Source organism: Rhinopithecus bieti, unplaced genomic scaffold (assembly GCF_001698545.2).
Source record: "Rhinopithecus bieti isolate Rb0 unplaced genomic scaffold, ASM169854v2 scaffold_1673, whole genome shotgun sequence".
Classification (NCBI taxonomy): domain Eukaryota; kingdom Metazoa; phylum Chordata; class Mammalia; order Primates; family Cercopithecidae; genus Rhinopithecus; species Rhinopithecus bieti.
Window position 1 is genome coordinate 3,686,807 of NW_016804690.1, and position 24,069 is coordinate 3,710,875.

Here is a 24,069-nt window from a genome sequence, read left to right on the forward strand (position 1 = left end):
ATGAGGCCAGAATCATGCTGATACCAAAGCCTGGCAGACACACATACACACACACACACACACACACACACACACACACACACACACACAAAAGAAAGAAAGAGAGAGAGAGAATTTTAAGCCAATATCCCTGATGAACATAGATGCGAAAATCCTCAGTAAAATACTGGCAAACCAAATCCAGCAGCACATCAAAAAGCTTATCCACCACGATCAAGTTGGCTTCATCCCTGGGATGCAAGGCTGGTTCAACATATGCAAATCAATAAACATAATCCATCACATAAACAGAACCAAAGACAAAACCACATGATTATCTCAATAGATGCAGAAAAGGCCTTTGACAAAATTCAACACCCTTTCATACTAAAAACTCTGAATAAAGTAGGTATCAATGGAATGTATCTCAACATAATAAGAGATGACAAACCCACAGCCAATATCATATTGAATGGGCAAAAACTGGAAGCATTCTCTTTTAAAACTGGCACAAGACAAGGATGCCCTCTCTCACCACTCTTATTCAACATAGTATTGGAGGTTCTGGCCAGGGCAATTAGGCAAGAGAAGGCAATAAAGCGCATTCACATAGGAAGAGAGGAAGTCAAATTGCTTGCAGATGACATGATTGTGTATTTAGAAAATCCCATCGTCTTAGCCCAAAATCTCCTTAAGCTGATAAGCAACTTCAGCACAGTCTCAGGATACAAAATCAATGTGCAAAAATCACAGAAATTCCTATACACCAATAATAGACAGAAAGCCAAATCATGAGTGAACTCCCATTCACAATTGCTACTAAGAGAATAAAATACCTAGGAATACAATTTACAAGGGATGTGAATGACCTCTTCAAGGAGAACTACAAACCACTGCTCAAGGAAATAACAGAGGACACAAATGGAAAAACATTCCTTGCTCGTGGATAAGAAGAATCAATATCGTGAAAATGACCTTACTGCCCAAAGTAATTTATAGATTCAATGCTATCCCCATCAAGCTACCACTGACTTTCTTCAAAGAATTGGAAACAGCTACTTTAAACTTCACAGGGAACCAAAAAGAGCCCGCATTGCCAAGACAATCCTGAGCAAGAAGAACAAAGCTGGAGACATCATGCTACCTGACTTCAAATTTTACTACAAGGCTACAGTAACCAAAACAGCCATGGTACTGGTACCAAAGCAAATATATAAACCAATGGAACAGAATGGAGGCCTCAGAAGTAACGCCACACATCTACCACCATCTGATCTTTGACAAACCTGACACACACAAGCAATGGGGAAAAGATTCCTTATATAATAAATAGCATTGGGAGAACTGGCTAGCCATATGCAGAAAACTGAAACTGGACCCCTTACTTACACCTTATACAAAAATCAACTCAAGATNACTTCACAGGGAACCAAAAAGAGCCCGCATTGCCAAGACAATCCTGAGCAAGAAGAACAAAGCTGGAGACATCATGCTACCTGACTTCAAATTTTACTACAAGGCTACAGTAACCAAAACAGCCATGGTACTGGTACCAAAGCAAATATATAAACCAATGGAACAGAATGGAGGCCTCAGAAGTAACGCCACACATCTACCACCATCTGATCTTTGACAAACCTGACACACACAAGCAATGGGGAAAAGATTCCTTATATAATAAATAGCATTGGGAGAACTGGCTAGCCATATGCAGAAAACTGAAACTGGACCCCTTACTTACACCTTATACAAAAATCAACTCAAGATGGATCAAAGACTTAAATGTAAGACCTAGGACCATAAAAATCCTAGAAGAAAATCTGGGCAATACCATTCAGAACATAGGGATGGGCAAAGACTTCATGTCTAAAACAGCAAAAGCAATGGCAACAAAAGCAAAAATTGACAAATGGGATCTAATTAAACTAAAGGGCTTCTGCACAGCAAAAGAAACTATCATAAGAGCAAACAGGAAACCTACAGAATGGAAGAAAATTTTTGCAATCCATCCATCTGACAAAGGGCTAATATCCAAAATCTACAAAGAACTCAAACAAATTTACAAGAAAAAAGCAAACAACCCCATCAAAAAATGGTCAAAGGATACGAACAGACACTTCTCAAAATAAGACATTTATGCAGCCAGAGACATATGAAAAAATGCTCATCATCGCTGGTCATTAGAGAAATGTGCATCAAAACCACAATGAGATACCATCTCACGCCAGTTAGAATGGCAATCATTAAAAAGTCAGGAAACAACAGGTGCTGGAGAGATTGTGGAAAAATAGGAACCCTTTTACACTGTTGGTGGGAGTGTAAATTAGTTCAACCCTTGTGGAAGACAGTGTGGCGATTCCTCAAGTATTTAGAACTTGAAATACCATTTGACCTAGCAATCCCATTACTGAGCATATACCCAAAGGATTATAAATAATTATACAATAAAGACACATGCACACGTATGTTTATTGCAGCACTATTCACAATAACAAAGACTCGGAACCAACCCAAATGTCCATCAGTGATAGACTGGATTAAGAAAATTTGGCACATATACCCCATGAAATACTATGCAGCCATAAAAAAGGATGAGTTCATGTCCTTTGCAGGGACATGGATGAGGCTGGAAACCATTGTTCTCAGCAAATTGTCACAAGATCAGAAAACCAAACACTGAATGTTCTCACTCATAAGTGGGAGTTGAACAATGAGAACACATGAACACAGGGAGGGTCTGTGGAGGTGGAGGTTAAGGGGCCGCATAGCATTAGGAGAAATACCTAATGTAGGTGATGGGTTGACGGGTGTAGCAAACCATCATGGCAGGTGTATACCTATGTAACAAAACTGTATGTTCTGTACATGTAACCCAGAACTTAAAGTATAATAAAAAAAAATATTGAGGATGCTAAAGGTCATTTGCATGATTATATCTATTTATATGTATGGCATGGATTAGCGCTGTTCAATAGAAGTTTCTGTGAGAATAGAAGTATTCTGTGTCTGCACTGTCCAATATGACAGCCACTAGCCACATGTGGCTATTGAACAATTGAAATGTGGCTGATGTGGCTGAGGAAATAACATTTTTCATTTTGTTTCATATTAATTAATTTACATGTGAATAACCAGATATGATAGGTAGAGCTATAAAACCAAAGGCATGTTTGGTTGTTTTTGAGATAGAGTCTGGTTCTTGTTGCCCAGGCTGGAGTGCAGTGGCATAATCTCAGCTCACTGCACCCTCTGCCTCCAGCATTCAAGTGATGTTCCTGCCTCAGCTTCCCAAGTAGCTGAGATTACGGGCTCCTGCCACTACACCCAGCTGTGTGTGTGTGTGTGTGTGTGTGTGTGTGTGTTTAGTAGAGATGGGGTTTCACTATGTTGGGCAGGCTAGTCTCAAACTCCTGACCTCAGATGATCCACCCGCCTCCCAAAGTGCTAGGATTACAGGCCTGAGCCACTGTGCCTGGCCCCAAAACACATTTTTAAAATGCATTTTTGTTGTGGTAAAATACAAAACCAAATCATTTGTAAAACACTGCTATATGCACACACATTCCCTAAGCAATCAGAGTCCTGACATCACCGCACACCCCAAGGACACTCCACTGGACACTTGTGAAAAAGTCAACAACCTTTTAGTATGAAAATAGTTTTGACCTCAGGGTCCCTCTGAAAGGACCCTTAGGAAACTCGGGACCACACTTTGAGTCCAGGACTAACAAGGGGAGCTCAGCTCCTATATGCTCAGGAAGGACAACTGGTCACCCTATTCTGGCACTGCTGCCTCCCACTTTGAGGGGCTTTCCCCTTTCCCTGCCCCATCTCCGCCCCCGCCCTGGTAGTTTGTAGTCTTGTTAACAAACCAAAGGCCTTTGACATGCTGGATCCTGCAAGAGGCCGAAGACCCACTCTCCAACGCAGCGGACCTGAGGGAAGGAAGGCAGTCACAGGGGCTCCGCTTGCTGGAGAGAAATTTCTCTCTGAGGTTCCAAGCCTCCAAGGCAGGCAGATCAAACCAAAAAGTAGAAAGAAACGTGCAAAGTGAAATTCAAGATGCTGGAAAAGATGGAAAGGCCTCTTCTCCCTGGAGTCTCTGGCTTCTCCCCTCCTTCCGGCAGGCAGGAAAGAGGAGGCCTTCGGAGGCGGAGAAGAGAAGGCTTTGCAGGGTCTTCTGGGGCAACTCAATCAAAGAAATTATTTTCCCACAGACGAAGCCAAGAATATCTTAATGGCTTTTTCCTGATTGAGAGATAAATCTTCTATTAATTTATGGCTCAGACCCAAAGCAGTTGTGTCAACTCCACTCGCCCTCTAAAACAATGTGAGAAATGCTTCAAAATTCCACTTATTTTGATGATTTCCCTCTTCCCATTCCTATTTCTTCTTTTTTCACTCTGCTTTCATAGTCCATCCTGATCCTTTTCATCCTACCTCTTCTCCTATTTTCAAATCAATCGCCAACTCCTCAATGCCACATCCCTACCCAGGGAAAAGTCTCTGGACGTCGCCAATTAGAGGAGCTAAAACCTTCTGAAGTGAGACTCCCCCGCACCCCCATGCAGGATAAAGACCGCGAGAAGAGCTGCATGGCGTCGCAGAGAAGCTGCACCCAGGCTAGCGCCTCACCGCCTACCCTGGCAGCCCTGTGCACCCCGCAGAGTGCGTCTCAACCAAGTCTTGGTTGCCGCAGAGCGTCTGGGTGCAGAGACCTGGCCGTCAGAGTAAATCAAAAGACAGCAGACGGCGAGAAGCCGGTGTCACAGCGACTGACAGTCACTACTGCCCAGCGCAATTATCACGCCCTGGGGGTCACTGCTAAATGGCCCGTGTTTATGGACTCGGCCACGTTGCTCCACTGACCCCTACCGCCAACTACTGCCGGCGCCGGCGCCGGAGCAGGGGCGCGCTCCCCTTCAGGAGAAGATCTGCGAGTGGGTAAACTGACCCGAGGTTCCTTGCGAACTCTGCCCGCTCTCGCCTGAGGGACTCTTGATGCTCTGAGACAGTGTGCTACGGATGATTTAGGTAATCTAGGCTGTGCAGACAAGATGCAAGTTATTCCCAAATCCACTTGCTAACTGCATTTCCTTAGGCGAGTTAATTTAACTCTCTTACCACAGTTTACTTATCTGTGAAATGGGGATAATGTAAGTAATGACCTAACTGGGATTTGGTAAAAGGCAAATGAGCTAATACATATAAAGGTTTTAAAAACAGTGCCTGGTACATGGGCACAACGGTTACTAAGTATAGACAGAGAAGTCGTGACTGGTGTTAAAAATTAAGCTGTTATACAGTTATAGTCTATGACACCTGTTCTGGTGGCAACGTGAGTAAAGGGACCTACGTACCACTGACCGCCCAGCTTAACTCACGGCTCCTTTGTGTGGGTGTAGACCAGCCGGGGAAAACAGTGTGGACCTGCTTCGTGCTAACAACACGGGAATGAAGTGCGACCAGCTAGACCTCTGGCCTCCACCCGAAATGGGCCTCCTGCCTCCGTACTGACTCCCGGGCCATCTTCCCGCTTCCTCTGGCACCGAAGGCCCACAGGGTCCAGCTTTTTAATGGGCCCTTTATCTGCTACAGACCGCCTCAGCGAACCGGAATCAAATCTGGGCCCTTGCGAGGATGAAGGCCAAAGTCTAGATCCCGAAGTAAGCCCAGTAGGAAGCGGCACGGTTCAGACACCCGAGGCCGGGTGACCTGTCTGTACTCCTAGCCACGCGGCGCGTCGCTAGGCTGAAATCCCACCTTGCATCCACCGCGCGAGATTCCAAACAGCCAGTATAAACAATCCCCTCACCCCACCACACCCGGGAAGGTGGCGGGACCCAGATTTCGGTGCAAGTTTCCAGAATTGTCCCTCAGAGTCCCGGCGGCAAGGCCTGCAACCACCTCTCGCCCGGACTTTCGTTTACAGCCGCTCCCTCCAAAGGAAGGTTTATGACCACAGCGCGGCAGAACTGAGTCGGGTGGGCACCATACATGGCCGTGGCGCCTGAGGCCCCAGCTCGCGGCCTCGGGAGCTCTCGCAGGGCCCCATCCCTCTGGTGCGCTGGGCTCTGGAGCTAGAAAGTGTACACAGACCATAAATTTCCCGCCCTGCTCGGCGCAGTTCTCCGAGGTCAGGGGCCGTCCGCCTCCAACCGCCTCTGCCCGCCTACCCCTTAACTTGCGTCCGGGTAACCGCGGCCGACAGCAAAACGCAGCTGGCGCCCGCTGCAGCGCCTAGCCATGCTGCAACGCCGCCTCCCCACTGCTAGAGCACCCTAGCCGCGTTGGGACTCCGGGCGCAGCCTGCGGGAGGCTCCCCACCGCTGCCTACGAGGCGGGAGTTGGGGAATGGAGCAAAAAGGGAAGAAGGCGAAGCCTGGAGGAGCCCAGGTGAGAATGGAAAGCGAAAGGGACGACTAGGAGCAAGGAGGAAGACGCTTCTGTGGCTTCTAGACCCATTTGTGTCTTTCGATACTGAGGTTTGGGGTGGGGGATACACAGTAAGTGCACGTGGCGACCGACGTTCGCTTAAAGATGTTTTTGCACTGGGCCCTCCCTTCCTTCGATTATAAACCTTGCATACCGTACAGGGTATACCATACAGGGAGTACCAAGATTGCGCTTTCCCTGGGGATGCAGCACGATGACTTTTAAAAGATTTCCCTATGGTTGCGTCTACACTAACATTGTAAGGTGAATGTTTGAAATAATGATCAGAATAATTCGTCAAAAAGAATAAATCAATTATTTGAACTTTTTTTCCCCTTGACTATAGAGAATCGCCTCAGACCTCTAGCTCGGAGATTGGAGTAAGAAAGGCAGATTTCTGTCAGCGGTTCGGCCACGCCCCTTACCCGCCAAGTACCTTGATCAAATTACCCAACCCCTCTGCTTCTCAAAATGGCCATCTGTAAGAGAGGAAGAATAATATCTTCTGCCCTGTGTTGCTGTAATGGTTACAAGAGATACAAGACTTTCACCTCCTGTTCAAAGAGTGGAAAAGACTTGCGTCTCTTTCCTCCGTTCTTTACCTGCACGCACCCATAGGTGATTTCAAACGAGTATAGACGCTCTCTCCAGCCAGAATGAACTCGCAGGTGTCATCGTAGTAATAGTTTAATAACAATTTCCACTTACTGAGCCTTCTGTTTGCCAGAACTCTGTGACTGTGCCCCGTATCAGATACGTGCCCCTAACCTAAAAACCTAAAAATCTGGGTTGCTGAGCAAACTGACAAGAAGAAAGTGGGAAGGGATAATTAGAGAGCTGGCGAGGACACAGGGACGTGGGAGGGTCTCCTCATCACCGTTCCTCCGCGATGAGGAAAGCAAAAGAGAAGTAAGAGGAAAGAGGTGGGAAAGAAAGTTTCCGGTGGCTAAAACTTATAGCTTGGAGGGCATGTGTCAGAGCACCTTCAGATCGATTCAGCTGGAGACGCTTGTCAGTCGCTAACCCAGAACCGGTCCAGCATGTAGTAGGGGCTCAAATGATGTGTACATATGTAGCTGAGTAATGTAGAGGCTGTGAGTGGCCCTTCCCTCCCCAGTCCCCAGCATGTCTCCCTTGGCTCTGAGCAATGCTTTTGAGGAGGATGGCACTTTTGTGTGCTTAAAAAAAAAAAAAAAAAAAGATTATGCAGATCTATTCTAATTTTTTTTAAAAAATCTGCCTTTCGTTACATTCTGGCTAATAGGCTGTCCCCCATCACCTCTGGAGCTACCTGGCAGCCCTGTCATCCCTTGTCTCAGGTCACACACTCTGTCCTCCATATCTTCCACCGTGGTCATCTGGAACCAAGCCAGGGGAGTCCAGTTACTCCTAAAATTCTGAACAGAATCTTGAACAGTACCAGGAGAAAAGGAAAGCCAGAGCACAACGAGCAGAGAGGAAAAAATGAAAAGTGAGAAATGGTGAGGACATACAAAGCAAGGGAGCGTGAAGACCAATGGATATGGGAAAATTCAAATTACAGGTGACATTCCATTTAAAAGTGTGTGTCACAGAGCAAGTCTTTAGTTTGACTCTTTCTTTATAGCTTTTCGCCCCCATTTTTTTTTCAGCTACAAAACTGTGCTCTTGGCCTGGAAGAGTAGTCAGCACAGGCTGCAGGGACCCTGAGAGAGGCAAGAAAAACGAGACCCGGCTTAGATCGCTGCAGCTGACCCAAAGTGTCCTCAAAGAGACATATCCTGGGGGCTCCCGACCGGCAACCGACTGACGTAGAGATCAGCTTAGGGGAGGTCAGAGCCAAGGGGCCCGGGCTGACCGTGGACTGAATGAATATTCGGCGGGCAGGTTGGGGATCCGAGACCGCGCAAGACCCAGAACCTTACTCTGCTACACCCAAAGCCATTGCGAACGGGGCGAGACCCTGTGACCCCCGAAGATAGGAGGCTTTGGAGCGAGATATGCGTCCCCGACCAGGAGAGCCAGGCTGCGTAGAGTCTCAGGGACACGTCTTTGGAGGGCGTGCGCGGCCCGCGATTCGCCACGTAGTGAAATTCAAAAATGGCCAGATTGCGCTGACGGATGCAAGTCGGAACTGCCAGATAGAGGATCGTATTAGCTCAGTAGTTCATTCTTTTGATCTTTCGTTCACTTGCTCATTTCTTGAGCTTCTACCACGTGCTGGGTGCACTCGTCACCCGGATTCTGAGAAACAAAAATGAACAGCCCTGACAAATTAAAACGAGGCTAAAATTTGCAGACTGGGAAATCTCTGGTCGAGGACAGTGGGGATTGAGGGTGGCTAGGGAACTCCGCGAAACAGGCACTTTTGCTCCGCAAGGAGAGGCGGCGAGGTGCAGACGCATTAAGACCAACTCGCCTAGCATTCTCACCCGCTCTGCGGTGCTCTTCCGTGTTCCAAGAGAGGCTCGGGTAGATCTTAGCGCTCCGCACCACCGCCTGAGTGAGGGACTGGAGAAAGCACAGAAAGCTTTGGACTTGTGTCCTGGTTCTTGACGTAGACCACTAGGGAAGTGACCTTGAGTGAGTCATTCAACCTCTCTACGAGTTCGTTTCCACCTACAACAATGCCCAAATTGTACGCAGTCCAGAGTTTCAGCCGCCTGTATGGAGTCCTGCTTGTGAACGCGTTCTCTTGTCCCTCTGTGATGACCTTAGTATCGGGGATCCTAATGCGTCCTCAACCAGATGATTCACAGCTCCAGGTCCACTCCCGGGATTACCACCTGGTACTTCTGGGTCGTGTTGCACAGCCTCCTACTGTGTTTATAATGCTACCTACGCTTATTAATGCTATAAATAACCACAAGGGCCACAATAATTATGCTTGTCGTTTATTTAGTAAACACTTTTGGGGGTGCATTTCCTGCGCCAAGTACTGAGCTAGGTGCTAAAGTTTCTCCAACCATGCAGCAGAGTCCAGCCCTGCTCTCAAGAAGCGGAGGGTGCCTTTTTCCTCAAAAGAATCGTTGATCTCCTGTTTCCATTTCGAGGGCCCTCCCTCATTGAGATTAGTTTAAAACTTAATAAAACTCCCAAAGTGCTATGTGTTCCAACATCATCTCAACAGCTGGAACATAATTTTCCCTTCTGTGCCCCTAGACACTTGTTTAAGCTTCAGAAAACTAAGTATCAGAAAACTAACTTCTTTCTTTCTAACTCCCACGAGTAAGTCCCCACCACACCCACAAGCATTGTATCCAGTGCCTGCTGTGAAATTTGCAGACTGAGATGCTCCTGCGCACAGTGCCAGGAGCATCAAGACGAAGAAGTACTCATGGGCTTCTAAAAGAAGCAACGCCTGACCTAGTCAGGCAGCACATCCTAACTCTCTGGGCTACTCCTTAAAGGATTTCCTGGTGACAAGGCATCCTCATTCTCATCTAATGATTTAATTACTTGGAGAGTAAAGGTTGTCTTGCATTCTTTTTTTCTCTACTGTGCAAACACTCACAAGGATCCCAGTAAATACTGCAATGAAAAAAACGAATGGATGAAGGGATGCCGTAACATCTAAGGCTATAGCAGTAATTATATACCAGCCATTGTTCTCATTTTGCCTTTTTTTTTTTAACTGTCATGAAGTTTTGCAGCGATTTATGAGTTATGTACCTTTGATTATATCCCATTATACAGAGAAAACAAACCAAAGATTAGATGAATTGGCCAAGGTCGTGTAGCTAGTTATTGGTGGTGAGTGAATGAATGAATGAATGCTTCTGGGGTTAGTTCGGACCTCCTATGCTGGGCTGGGATCAGGCCCGCTTTTTCCTACATGCTCCACCTGCCCATCTCCTCGAATAACCCCCGCAACCAAGAGAGTCATTGAGGGTCTCCAGAGAGGCAAGTTTGGAGCGCACATCAGGCAATGCTGCCACTGCCACTGCCACCTCCAAGGTCTCTTTCTGGTTCCTCATCTGTTGCACAGGGTGGACTGTGCTAGAGAGTGAGGCTTACTATCTGCCATGGCTTTAGCTGAGTGCGAGGCTAGAGGAAGAGAGAAGGATCCAGCGCAGGGGCTGCCACACAGCCATGATTGGGCCTCGATCTCAACATCCTGCCCAGAATTCTAAGTGTCAACAATGATCAGTGGAAGTCAAAAAGCACCAGGGATGTCTCTTCCTTTTGCGAGCACAGTGTGACTGGGATCCTACACACTGTTAGCAAAGCTAATTCTGCTATTAGGTCAGTGCAGAGTAGAGGGCAGGGTATCAACCCAAAGGAGTCCCAGACCTGCAACTCCCAGAGGGACACCCCTCAGGAACCACCAAGGGGAAGAGAAGGAGCTAATGGGAGCCCAACATCACAGACAGTGGTTGAACCTCATGATCTTTTTAAAAAACCCATCGTTTTCGGGCATCCTAGTCAGAATCTGGTTGCTCAGGTGTGTCTGGCACCAGCTTTCATGTTCCTGTGTACTGTAGGAGGCCCTGACCTGAGGCCCATTCTGGTCCTGGCACTCACTCTCCAGGGCGCCTTGGGCAAGTATTCTTAAATCTCTCAGCCTCCGTTACTTCACCCCAAAAACGAGGGAGTCAGGAACAACAGCACCTATGGGGACTTCTATTTCTGATTTCTAAAATGACAGGGGGCAGGGACAGGGAAGGGATTAAAGGACCAGAGGTTCTCTGACCTCACCTGTCTGCAGGGCCCAGGGATCCCAGCAGAGGCTGCTGCTCTGTCAGAACCTGAGTTGAAGGGAATCTTAGAAAGTGCTCTCCGCCCTGTGTAAGCAGTCTGGATTCCTCAAGAGTGACTGTGGCAGGGGGTAGGCACTGTGCATTGTAATATCACAGTGTGTGAAGGGAAGCTTCAGAGAAAGCCAACTAGTTTGTCTTTGGGACGCCAGCCAATCTCATCATGACCTCAAAAATGGAGGCTGTGAGCTAGATGAGTGCATGAGTTAAACCAAAATTTTGGATTTTAAAAAATCTGCCCTAGCCCAAACACCTGCAGTTAAAGTCCTCCTTAAAACTCGCATCTTCACAAACACGTTGGAGTGTGCAATCAATCTTTTCCACCCCACAAGGCTAAAGAAGTGGAATGTGATATCCCAGCATGTTTAGGGTCCTCTTGGTTATCTTTAAAGCAGTGTCACTACATCACGTGGGAGAGGACTGAGCTTGCCTACTTTTTCTTCTTAAGGGAGGAAGAAGCTGGAGAGGGGACTAGGATGCCTAAAAACAATGGGAGAGTGCATCAACCTCAGCCTCTGGCTTCTCTTCCCCCATTTCTTGCTCCATCCAGCCCACTGAGAGTCTTAGGTAGGCATGGGCTTGAGGAGAGGTGGGTGCAGATCTGTGGAAACAGATTAAAGCTCAACAGGTTAAAGCTCAACAGATCAAGTCAAGTCAAGGTGCCCGCAGAAAATGCACTGCTACAAGCCCTGGTTTCTACCACACCCCTCCCACTCCAAAGCTTTCCTTGGCAGTTGCCTTCCTAGACAGGAGAACCCAGGTTCCACTCTCCTGTTTCTTCAGCCTCTGACACCTTGAAAAGAAGCCTGGGCGCTCTTATTGCCCTGCCCTACTCTGGCCACGACCTAGTTCAAACCCTGCCAACGTCAAACTCCAGATCCTGGGTAGAGAGGGCAGCCAGAAAAAAGATTCCAGAGTGACTGGGGTTCCTTTATGATTGCGTCTGAGGTGCAAAGGATGTCAGAGGGATTTGTGGCAAGCAGTCTGAGCTCGCCTACAATCCACACGACTCTGCAGGGTAGTGTAGAGTAGAGGGAGAGAAGCGGGAAATCTCCTTGGCTGGTATAATGACCTGAGCCTCCCTTGCAAGCAGGACCGCGCCTAGACCTGCCCCGGGGGCTGACAACTTTGGCCTTGGTGGGCACAGGAAGGCGAGGGAGACACAATGCTCACATGGAGGTCTCAGCCCACTGAAGTGGGCAAACGGGAGAGAAACGCGGCGCCAGCGTTCAGGGGTTTAGTCCGCGGAACTTGGAGCTAGGCAACTTCTCTGTGGAAACCAGCGCCCTACCCACCCACACAGGCTGAATAAGGCGGCAGAGGCTCCTCTCTGCTTTGCCATATGGAGGAGAACGGGGAAATTTATTCGGGTGGTTTTACCCACAAAGTGCTGAAATGGCCAGCAGATTGCCTGTCTCTCCAGTGTCTATATGAGTCTGCAGGTCTGTGTGCGTCCACATTGGAGGGGATGGGGGAAGAGTATTGGGTCCCCAGCCCCGCCCTGAAGGGAAACGCACCGTGGTCACCATCCCTCTGCGAACCTCTGTGCACCTTAGTAGCCTTTTTCGGAGGGCTCCGCGCCGCGGGGACTTCAGTAGTCTAGGCAAAGCTTTGCTCAGAGCAAAGAGCAATTGCTGGCTGGAGTCTCGGGTTGTGTGCAGGAGGGGCGGGGGCCGCGGCTCTGTTCTGCTCTGCTCTGGGGCCCGCGCGCTCTCTCTTTCTCAACCCTGGGCGGTTCTGGCTCCCCGCACGGTCAGCGCTGGGCCTTCTCTTCCGGGTCTGAAAACTCTCGGTCTTGGCTGAAGAATTTCTAGCTGTCTGGCTGCCCTTGCTAGCATTTTGCTCTGCCAAGAAGACCCCAGTACCCGGGGTCGACCGAACAGTCCCGGGATGGGCCTATCCTGCCAAATTTTAGCCTTTCCTCCCGGCCACCTGTGGCTACCCTTCTTCCAAATGAACTGTAACTTCTCCGGCGCTTGTGATATTCCGTTTCTGATGAAACGTGGAAGAACTCCACTGCTAGGGTAAAGCCCCGCAAGAACGTCACGTGATAACTGTCCAGGAACTGGGGGTGGGGGTGGCGGACGCAAGGGCGCCTCCTGCGAGCGCTAGGGGGGCATTCGTCCTTCTGACTCCCGCCCTCAGGTGCTTGCCACCCACCCGGCTCACTTCGTTTCCGGGCCCCCCAACTCCGCCGTGCCCCCTGGCCTGACGAAAGTTGGCCTAAATAAGGCAGAATTCTACCAGAAATCATATCATGACATCCACGGATGATGATTTTCTTCACTTTCAAAGCCCCGGGGCCCGGGCGAGGACAGACGGTCTGGGTTTGGCCTGGTGAGGAGCAGGGATGGGTGCAGTTTGTATAAAGCACACCCCCTACCATTATTCCCTAGGCTCCGCACCTCAGCTAAGTGTGTGTGTCGGCGCGTTATTCTCCTTAACGGCAGAGCTGGATTGAAGTGCCTCAAAATTCGATGTGCTTGGGATATCCTGGTCCCAGAATTTCAATACTTGGGGTCAGTGGAAATGGATACCGGTAATCCAGGCAAAACTGAGGTACAGAGGGAATCCTGAAGTTTGGTAGCTGAGCCTGTGGAAGGTTTGAAGAAACTATCCCAGCCTCCACCTGCAGCCAGGGCAGGTGGGGTGGCTGCCCTGGCCTGGAAACTCTTGCGGCACAATTAGGGATAACAGCTAGTTCATGTTACTATTGAAGATGCGGTCCCTTGTGGTATGCTTTTTCTTTTCTCTTGACTACATTGTACAACTCTGATCACTCTGCCCCCACTCCATTCTCACTGCTCTTGAATCATCTCAATGTGGGGACTTAGGAGGTTGGCTGGGTCAGTAAATGATCATCTTTGCATCCATGTGTTGGCTTTGGGACTTGCTATCTGTATCTTGTATCTGGCTATACAAGTGAAAGAAGCCTCAATCTGCTGCCTCTACTTCACCCCTGGATGGAAAAGTCTAGAACAGAGATCCTGGAATGAGCTCCAGGGGAATGCCTAAAAGTGGAGGAGATAAGCAAGACCGAGGACCATTGAGGACTTTCCCACTCTGGCCAGGGGGCTGAGGTGTGTCCTAGGCTCTCCGGTTTCAGCACCTCTCCTCAACTCATTCTGAGAATTGGCCACCCCACTTGGATGCTGGGTCTGCAAGAGACCTTGTGTCCTTCACATGCTCAGTGCCAAAGAGATTGGCACTGAGACTGATCAGATTTCCCAAGGAAGTCTATTTGCTATAAAATTCCCCCAAACAGCTTTTAGTAACTCCAGACATTTCACAGCGGGAGCACAGGTCTTGGAGAGAGGTTTAACTCTTCAGCTTTAAAAGAAATAAACAAACAAAAAACCTTTGAATTGCCTGTCCTAGCAGCAGTGTCAAGGTTTACTATGTATTTTGCAGCTGCAGTGGGATGGGGAAACTGCCTCAAGACTCTCAGCAGCTTTGGGAAGAAAGAGCTCATCTAGGCGCCTCCAGTGGCCAAATTGCAATGGAAAATTTTTGTGTGGATGAGGGAATGGGGGATGCAATTTCATAGTTCCTTCCGTGGCCACATGTGGGCCAGGAAGTCCAAGCTCTGATCTGGGCTGTGCCTCTGCTTAACCTTGAAGAAGTGACCCCTTTGTTTGGCATCTTTACAACCAGGGCCCTGGCATTCTAAGACCCAAGCTTCCAGCCCAAACAACTGTGGAATGTCTGTCCCTTCCTCAGCAACATTACGAACCTGTCCTCTACCCCATCCCAGGGCAAGGGAAAGTTTGTGCAGGGCTCTGGACCCGTGCTTCACATCCACCTACTGAGTACAGCTGTGCTTAGATTGACCCCGCCTGGCACTACTGCCTTCTCCATTCCAACTCTTCGTACTCTAGGAACTCATTTAGTCCATACTCTGGATGGGGAAACCATCTGTTGCACTGGTCTAACAGTTTCTAAGGCCTGCTCCACTCTCAGGCTACTCAGGGTCTCAGAGGGTGCTTTCACTGGCAGTTGGCACTGGAAATCTCTTAATTAGAAGCCTCTAAGCCCAGACGCCCATCTCTGATGTCTGTAGCAAGATGGCTCTGAGGTTGAGCCACTTCCCCTGAACCTCCAGCCTCCCACCTTCAGCTGCTGCATTCTGCAGTGCCCCCGGGACTAAGGTCCGGTTGTAGATTTCTGGCCTTAACAACCCCCAGCAAAATCAAGCTGCCTTTACAAACCGTAGTAAACATTTTATTTACAAATTTAAGGGGTCTTAAGTGCCTTTGAGCTACGACCCCTGGGGCGAGTCGGAGAAACAGTTTAGTCAAACACTTCACAGTCGAACCAGCTTGCTTCCGGAGAGAAGTGTTCGGCTGGTTAGCAGGACACTGAGACTCCCCTCTGCTCTGGGCAGTGTCCGCTGCAGCCAGCCGGAGCAGCGTGGGCCGAAGCGTGAATGTCGGGAGGTAGGCTCCACGCTGCGTCTCCTGTCCTGCCAAGTCGCCAACATACAGTAAGCACAAAACCCAGCTCATGGCTGGGAGGCTGCACGCAAGGCCTGGATCCCCTCCGCCCTAGTACAGTCTATACGCCGCCAAGCGCGCCTTTGGGTGGCTCGGGGCTTTTGGGAGCGCTGCTGGCTGTGGGCTGTGGCACAGGGAGAAGCTCCGAGGCGCCGCCGCAGCCGAGGCTGTTGGCGCAACCCGCACTGGTGCTGCTGCTACTAAGACTGCTGGCGCTGCTGAAGCTGAAACTACTGCCGCCGCCGCCGCTGCTCCCACCACTCCCGGCACTGCTGGCGCTCATGAGACCGCCAGTGACCGGGGCCTTAATAACTGTTGTTTGGTGCAGAGAACGCTCAGCTCCCTCAGTCCGCTCCGTGTCGCTGGGGGCCATGTCCAGTGACTCGGAGTCGCTGCTCTCGCTCTCAGCCTCGCCTTCGGAGCGGCTGGGGCTCCTCTCGTCCTGCTCGCCATCTGCAGCCGGGCCTCCACCTGATGGTTTCTCGCCAGCCTCCTTGTCCTTGTCTTTTTGGGCCTGGGCCTCCTTGGAGTGCCGCCACTTCATCCGCCGGTTCTGGAACCACACCTTCACCTGCCCCGCGCCACACGGGGAGACAAGAAGAGACACTGAGATGAGACCCAGGTTTGCTTCTATCCGACTCGCGTGCACCCGCAAGCCACCTCCCTGAGTGAGAAAGGAACGCTTACCTGGCGACTCTACCAAGGACCAGGCACTGTGGTAGGCGCAGGAGCCAAGGGGCAGCCAGGAATCCTGGTCTAGGGAGCCCACTAAGACCGTTTTCAAAATGCAACTCTCAGGCCCCAGGATTAAAATGACCTGGGTGACTATTGGAAAGGCAGATTCGTGCACCCGACCCCCAACATACTTTCTCTCTACTCTAAATCCATGCATTTTTTTTCTGGACCCCCATGAGAATCTGATTAAAGTTATGGACTCCTAGCCCAGAAAAATATACATGTACCCAAGATATTGCTTACAATGTCAAGGGTTTGGTGACCCAGTGTTAAGAATTCCTGCTCTAAATTGGCCCTCTCCTCTACTGCCACTACCCAAAGCCAGTCCCTACAAAAGCAACACTTTTTTAAAAAAAGGAAACATGAGGAGCAGAAAGGGAAAAGGGGTTTTAAACTGTTAATCACAGTAGGGTGGGGGCACTGTTGGGCTTTCAGTAAGACAGCATTTCTTTGGTGTGTTTGTACGCAACAGCTGATAAGGACCCTGCCCTTGTTAAGGATAAGCAAATTCTCCTGGGGGCTCAGAAAACACTGGAATTAAATGTGTGCAAAGTGAAGGAAGGGTATAGAGATGGGGCAGAGAATCTATATAGATATATATGATCCCCTGGGGGACCCAGTGCGTTCACACAAGTTCCAGCTTCCTTTTTAAAAATAACATCCACAGCTGGTGGAAAACGGCTGGGCTCCTCCCATGTGTGTGTGCGTGCGTGTGTGTGTGTGTGTGTGTGTGTGTGTGTGTGTGTACTGGGGAGGAGAGTTGTGTAATGGAGGACAGAAAGAAACAGAGACAGCAGTTGGGGGACCAAGGAGCTAAGAAAAAGAAGCCTGCCTCTGGCTTCTGCCCTGCTGGGGACAATCAGCACCCCAGAGCTAGAGCCAGTGCTACCGGGTGCACAAGAGTGACTCTTCCACAGTCAAAACTCGGGGGGGGGGGGGAAGTCCAGTTCTTAAATATAAGAAAAAAAATTTAATTCCGGCACAATACATTTCCTATTGTCTTGAAATAATCAGATAGGCAGAACCTGCTGAAATGCTCTTGGGTATTCCAAGAAAATCATTTTTCTTTCTTTCCCTCACCTTTCCCATTCCTTCAGATTTTCTTCAGAGCCTCAGCCTTGGAATGTGTGGCCTCTCCAAGCGGACTCCTTGCCCTCCTGGAGCTAACTAATTCCGTTTGAAATTATATTTTCACTTCCTCACAACTGGGGATTTCACAATCCAGCAGAAGCAGAAGGAGGAGGAGGAAAGAGGGAGGGTGAGAGGGAAAAAAAACCAGCAACAATCTCTTGGCTTTGGGTTTTTATCTTTTCTGAAATAAACTGCCTCCTACAGCGAATTGCACTACAGTTGAGTACATCAATGTTATTTCCAGCGGCTCTTTTGCTTTCTCCGTGGTTCTTTAGCCTGCTGGCCAAAATAAACATGCAGTGCTTGTTGACACACATCTTGGGGATGAGCTCTTCTCTCGGTCCTTCTCCCTCACCCCATCTCCACCCTCCTCTTCTCCTGCCTCAAGTTGCGTAGTCCACAAAGCGTAGTCCACAAAGCCTCCTGTGCATAGTCCACAAAGCCTCCTTGCGTTTCCACCGCAGGAGGCCAGTCAGCCGGGATGGAGGGGGCCTATCGGACTAGGCCGTGCACTGCTGCCCGCCCGAGGGCGCTGTGCGCTGGAGCCGGAACTGCCTTACCTGTGCGTCCGTGAGGCCCAGCATCGCCGCCAGCTGCTTTCGGTCCGGCTTGGTCACGTACTTCTGAATCTCAAACCTTTTCTCCAGGCCTTTCCTCTGCAGGTTGGAGAACACAGCGCGAGACCATGAGCGCTTCCTTTTGTACGTCTGCGGCATGGTGTCCTTCGTGAGCACAGCGTAAGGACCTGCCGCAGAGCGGGAGCCAGAGGGAAGAAAGACAAGAGGGCCGTTCAGTACCCAGTCCTTGGCCTGCCGGCCTGGGGGTCCCCGTAAGGCTTGAAACCGTTTCGTGTTAACTGTCGATTCCACCCTCATTCAGAAAGCCCTTCGCGCATACACCGAATGGCCCCTCTAAGGAAGAATTTTACATGACAGTCGGAAGACCTAAAGCTAGCGTGGAGTGGAGAAGCCTGGAGGCTTGTCCTTTAATTCCAAGGGAAAAACATAAACCTCATGCGTGGCCATTAGGCCTACGAAGAGTAGACAAAAATGTCCCTTGGGCCTGAATAATGACAGCCCAGAATCGTGTGTGTGTGTGTGTGTGTGTGTGTGTGTGTGTGTTATTCCTGCATGTGCCCAGGCACCCAGACGTAAGCTCGCCAAGCACAAGTGTTTGAGGTCATCCTAAAATGTGTGTATGTTAATAAGTAACATCGATGTCGATGCTGCATTTTTCAAGCCACCCTCTGGGGCGAAAGACTCTGAGAAAGCCCCCACCCCACCGTCCACGCGCACACTTTCTGGGCTCTCCATGCACACCTACCCCTTTTTAAGGGGAACCTTCCAAAGCGAGTGCTAGCTCGCTGAGAAATCTTTCGGTTTCTCTCTCCTGACTCCGTAGCCTCCCGCCCCAACTTTGAGATTGCGACACCGCAGCCGCCCTGGAGGCGTCAGTCCTGAGATTTCTGACTGTCAGTCGGCTTGCCCGTTAGGCAGTACTCTGGAGTTTTTCGGTACCTGGAAACGTGTCTTGAAACTGATGCTGAACTGAATTTCTTGGGTTCGAGCTTAAGGGATTCAGGATGGCAGAAGCCTCGTTAATGGGATCTAGAGATGCGAAGAACTGGCCGGCGGAGGGCTGCAGGCCTGAGAGGTGCACCCCCGCGGGCCGCCCACCGGTTAGCAGGGACGTGAGATCTGGGGACAAGGGAAAAGGATAGCAGGTTACATCTCGGGCACACTCACACTCTCCGCTGATTTGTTCCTCCCCTTCCCCCTTGCCCTGGATTCACTTTTATTGAGCGAAGTCCTGAGAGAACCCATCTCGGCGCTGAAACCTCTCTCTCCCAACAGTTGCCAAGGAGCGACGCACGAAAAGTTCTTGTGTGTCCCTCACGTCCACATGCACGCATATAGTAAGTAAAGGCTTTACAGAAATCGGCTTACGGCCTTACTTTCACGTGCCTTCCAAGAACCCCACAGACCCAAAACCTCCGCCCCAAGGAGGCCCCATTCTGCCCGCTCATCTAGGCGGTTTTGTTTATTATTTACATTTCCTGGGTGAATTTTTTACCAGAAATCAGATAAATGCGAAAGTGTTTCCCAAAAATGCTTTAGCTGTCAGAAAATATAATTCTGTCTCTAGATACGTTATTAAAGAGATCAAAGTCATTTTAGCAGATAATTACACCAACCATTTTTATAAACATTGATTCTAAGACGTGTTTTTAAAGAATCCCTGGAATAATTTTTTTGTTTGTTTTACACAGAACAGGTGAGTTTTATACCTAATGTTTTGTAGTTTTCTTACAATTCGTTTTCTTCTCTCCCATTTTACCGATTTGTCCTTAATTGTAAAAACACTCAAAGGAACCCCAAGCCAGCCCGGGGTCCCGGGAGTGGGTCAGTGGTCAGAGGCCTGCAGCCTCCAGTCCAAGACCTACCTCTCAGCGTGTTGCCTTCTTTGACTTTTGGGTCAAATTCTGCAGATAAAATGCGGTCAATTCCAAATTTGAGGTCTTTGCTGGAGGGGGCCGGGGCCGAGCCACTGTGGTGGGGGTTCGGGACCACTCGCGTCCCAGAGGCCGGGGGCTGCAGGGCGCCAGCCCGAGGCGGAGGCGGAGGCTGTTGCTGCGGCGGCTGTTGCTGCTGCGGCTGTTGCTGTTGCTGTTGTTGTTGCTGCGGGTGATGGTGGTGGTAGGCGGCTGAGAGAGGAGACAGCCGCTGTGGGAAGCCAGCCGGGACTTCGGAGGGCGCCACCACTGGGGTGGGTCGAAGCGGGGATCTGGCCGCCGCTTGGAAAGAGGCGTGCGGGTGAACCGAGCCCAAGTGCGCGGTGAGGGCGGCGGCCGAGGCCCCTGCCAGGCCCTCCGGGGCCGCCCCCAGGTCCCCCACGCCGGCATGCAGAATGTCTGCGATGCAGAAGGAGGGCTTCTTGACGACGGCGGGGTCCAAGGGGAAGGAGCAGCCGCCAGGGCCGGTCGAGGAGCAGTAAGCGGCCGACCAGAGGCTGAAGTTGGAGGCGTAGAAGGGAGCCAGCCCGGCTGCGAACATCCTGCCGGGGTGAGCCCCGCGGCTGCCGCAGTCCAGCCGGACCGGGTGGGTGGGCGCGCGGGGAGCGGCACGCGAGTCCGGGAGAGGGCGGCCGCAGCCGAGGACGATCCGCTTTCGCTTCTCCGCCCGCACTGAAGAAGAGAGGCCGGGAGCCCTAGCGCCACCGAGGGAGGAGGCGAGGGCCGGATCTCGGCCGGTCACCGCCTCGCTCCCTGGCCTCGCTTTAAAGGCGGCTCGGCGCCCGCACTCCTCGCGGGCTGGAGGCGAATGAGGGACGCTGGGGCCGCGGGGCGGGCGGGGGAGCCAGGGAGACGGGAGCCGGACACTGCGAGAAAACCCAAACAGCTAAGCCCTAAGAGCTAAATTTAAAACAACAACAATAATAATCCGTTAGTTAGGGGGAAAAAAAAGTAATAGAAAAAAAAAACTCGTCTCTAAAAACTCCCAAAGTTTTGGCAGGAGCTTTCGAGTCAGGCCCGGGGTAGGACCTCGATCCGAGCGCTCATTGGTCATCCTCATGACCAATGGGAGCGGGGAGTGGAGGGGAATTAGGAAGGAGGGGGCGTGGCCAGGCCCGAGCCCCGCCCCGGCCACGCCAAAGTGTTTGCTGCGGACGCGTGGGCTTAGTAACGCACATCGCAGTGAGTCTTGCTACTCTGCGTAGGGGCCAGGCAGCCGCTCCGGAGGGCTCTAACTCTCTTCTAATTTCTTCAGCTCCGAACCGCCACGGGGCAAAGAGGATTGGTCACAGGAGCTTTCCTGAAGCGCTTGTCACCCGGGGCGAGTTGGGGGAGTGGGGAAGGGACGGTTATCTCACTCTTTAGGGCTATGCAAAGCCCGCCTCCCGGTGGAGAGCAGAGAGCGGTTTGGACCCTTTGCTTCCCTTCTCTTGACCTCATTCTGCTTTTATTCCAGGAGTCCGTGTCCTCGGCAAAGCCCCTCATCTTTCTTGGACCCTTGCCCAAATGTTGCCACCCTGAGTCCCGGCCCAACTCAGCACCACGTCCGCCCTGTGCCTCCCTGGAGATCCTCGGGGAAGTGAGGAGGAGGGGCGACCGCAAATTAGTTTTATTCTGAGCTGTCACACAGTGACAACTTGAACGAGTGACTTTTCAAACAAAATAAGACGGATGGCTCCAAACGTCTCCCTTAGACGCAGCCAAACCTTTCCCCGGAGCCTCAGAGGCTACAAAACAGGCTGCCTCCAGAAACCCGGGAGCTGCACGCGCGTCCCTCCTTTGCAGGAGGTTGTAGGAAATGTTAGCCTCCCTCCTCCACCACATCTCCGGATCACGTGGAGTTCGTTGTTTTGCAAGTGCCCACAAGAGCAGATTTCCGTGGGGTTCAATATTGCTTTCAATTCTGTGACAGCTTCCCCAGGAACCCCTTGGGCCTGGTCGCAGGAGGAACTGCAGTGGTGATCAACGTCTTCCATTCGTGCCTTGGGTCTTTAGAACGCAGGGTGGTGGTAGTGGGGGTTTTGTGCAACATCAACATCTCTATTTTAAGAATTTGTTCTCTTTTAAATTATAGTCAGAATGGGTCTCCCCACCCCTCTCCCAAACAAACCACAGGCCACCCAGATAAGCTGTTCTTGCATATTTTCAGGAAGAAAATAAAATAATACGAATAATGAAACCACGAAATCTTTTGTTTTCGATTGCCCTAATAAGCATCTCCTAACAGAGATTCTGTGGCATTTTTATTTCCCTTCAGCACGAAGGCTCCTCACCAAATAAACCCAGAAAGGCAAGTGAACTTGCCATGCCTATCTCAAGTTCAGGGTTTGGACTCACAAAATTAATTTCTGGTGGCTTCTCTAGCCCCTTGATGCAGATGCTATCCTTTTAAGCTTTTGACTTTCTCCTGGAAAATTTCAATCACTTCCGATCAACCAGCACTAAGATCTCTCCCTCTCCCTCTCTCTCCCTCCTCCCGCCCTCCAGCTCTCCTGCTCTCCCGCTCTCCGTCTCTCTTATTGCAAGGTTTTCTTCCCCTGCTCCACGCAGCCAGGAGAGAGGTGCTATTTCCAGAGACAGATGGGTGTGTTTGGCTGAGGGTAAGGGTACCTGGGGCGACAGACGTAATAAGACCAGTCTTTCTGTGTCAAGCTGAAGGCAAAGGAGCGACAAGTACAACATGGGCAACTGAGGCGCTGGCTGAGGGTTCTGGTGAGCCTTCGGTGTAAGTGTGCGTAGCGGAGGCCGTGAGCCGTCTCCTTTCTAGTGCCACTTCCAGTTTGATTGTGATTCTAATTTGACTGCAAACATTAAGACCTCGGCCTAAGCCCAAACTCACGGTTGTGAAAGAGGTGCATTTACTCCTTACCGAGGCAGCGCCGCGCGCCCTCACCCTCTGTCTTAAGAAATAAGACTCCCCTATCCGCATTCATCCTTTCCAAGGTTTGCGACGCTCCGGGTTGGGCACGGGATGCAGACCCGGGGGAATGCGGGCCCTCGCGAGTTCCCTGAGGCGCCCACAACTCGCATCTGCCGAGATTCAAGACCCGGAGCGCTGGGCAGATGTGGCAAAAGCGAGGCCCCGAGGCCTGCCGAGTCCTTGCCGCGCCGCGAGCCTCCCTTTCTCCGCCAGGCCAGTGGCTGGATTGCAAGTTGCAACTTCGCCCGCGCGCCCCTTGCTCTCCCAGGCCTCGGCTTCCTTGCAATCGCATCGGCGCCATCCAAGGCCTTACTCCCAGCTCCCGGAGGCAAACGCGAAAAGCAAGTCTTTGGAGCGACCCTCGCCGCCCCCTCAACCGCTTCCCCAGGCCCAAGCCTGGCCCCTGCAGGCCCCTCGCCGAGTTCTGAGCCCGCAGACTCCCGCCCTCCTTACTCCCCACTCTTCAGAACCAAGAAAGCAGCAGGAAACCCTGGGCTCGCCGGAGTTCAGGTCATCTCCTGTTTTTTGATGGGCTCAAACTCGGACTAAATGAGCGGATGTGCCTGCGAGATTGGTCTCAAAATAGAAGCGGCCTTAGTATTTTAGGATACTGCAGAAATCCTTATTTCTTCCGGAGAAAAACTCTATAATGACTCCTAGCACTTCCCCTTTCAATATTTGTGCAACTTTATCTCCACCGGCAAGTTGCTCGGGTGACGCAAATCCGCCCTTGTGTATTACAACTACCAAAATAAATGCACGGAAATCAATTCCCTTCTAGCAATGAAAATATAAATATACAGCTGCGACTTTCCCCTTTAATCTTTGCTTTCCGAGCGGCTCCGGGCTGTGGCGAAATGAACTGGCCCAGAGCTATTGAGCCGGGCAGGGAGGTCCTGAGGGCAGAAGCGAGGGCTCCCCAGGGCCTGGTAGCCATGGGGGTTGAGGATCTAACAGGAAAGAAAAGCGCCTGGTTAAACCGAATTAACCTGAGCTTGGTCTACGCAGCGGAGACTCTAACTGTGGCTTCATTTTTTGGGAAAATGTCGCATTGGCTGGGGTTTCTGATCTTTCTGACTTCTGTCTTTAATGCTTTCAACTCATCACTTCACTTTTCCTAGTTAGACA

At 50.6% G+C, this 24,069-nt stretch overlaps 1 protein-coding gene and 1 long non-coding RNA gene across 2 annotated transcripts; one reads left to right on the forward strand and one right to left on the reverse strand.

Moving 5' to 3' along the window:
- The first annotated feature begins 6,175 nt into the window (after positions 1–6,175).
- On the forward strand, positions 6,176–8,397 carry LOC108528232 (uncharacterized). The gene is made up of 3 exons (XR_001885076.1): positions 6,176–6,375; positions 6,761–7,957; positions 8,046–8,397. It is a non-coding gene; the product is annotated as an uncharacterized LOC108528232 (long non-coding RNA).
- Positions 8,398–15,349: 6,952 nt separating this feature from the next.
- Positions 15,350–21,042, reverse strand: HLX (H2.0 like homeobox). The gene is made up of 4 exons (XM_017869998.1): positions 19,953–21,042; positions 19,027–19,206; positions 18,070–18,254; positions 15,350–16,214 (listed from the first exon to the last, which is right to left on the reverse strand). The coding sequence occupies exons 1-4, from the start codon at positions 20,560–20,562 to the stop codon at positions 15,705–15,707; spliced, it is 1,485 nt and encodes a 494-aa protein (XP_017725487.1). The 5' UTR covers positions 20,563–21,042; the 3' UTR covers positions 15,350–15,704.
- Between the last annotated feature and the right edge of the window lie 3,027 nt (positions 21,043–24,069).

Bases quoted from the DNA above. Each gene is read 5' to 3' on its own strand.
- HLX (XM_017869998.1), bottom strand. From the start codon at position 20,562: ATGTTCGCAGCCGGGCTGGCTCCCTTCTACGCCTCCAACTTCAGCCTC. The intron at 19,207-19,952 runs GTAGGTCTTGGA...CCTTGTCCCCAG, and splicing joins AGAAGGCAACACGCTGAGAG to ATCTCACGTCCCTGCTAACC. The intron at 16,215-18,069 runs GTAAGGCAGTTC...GGCGCGGGGCAG, and splicing joins TGGGCCTCACGGACGCACAG to GTGAAGGTGTGGTTCCAGAA.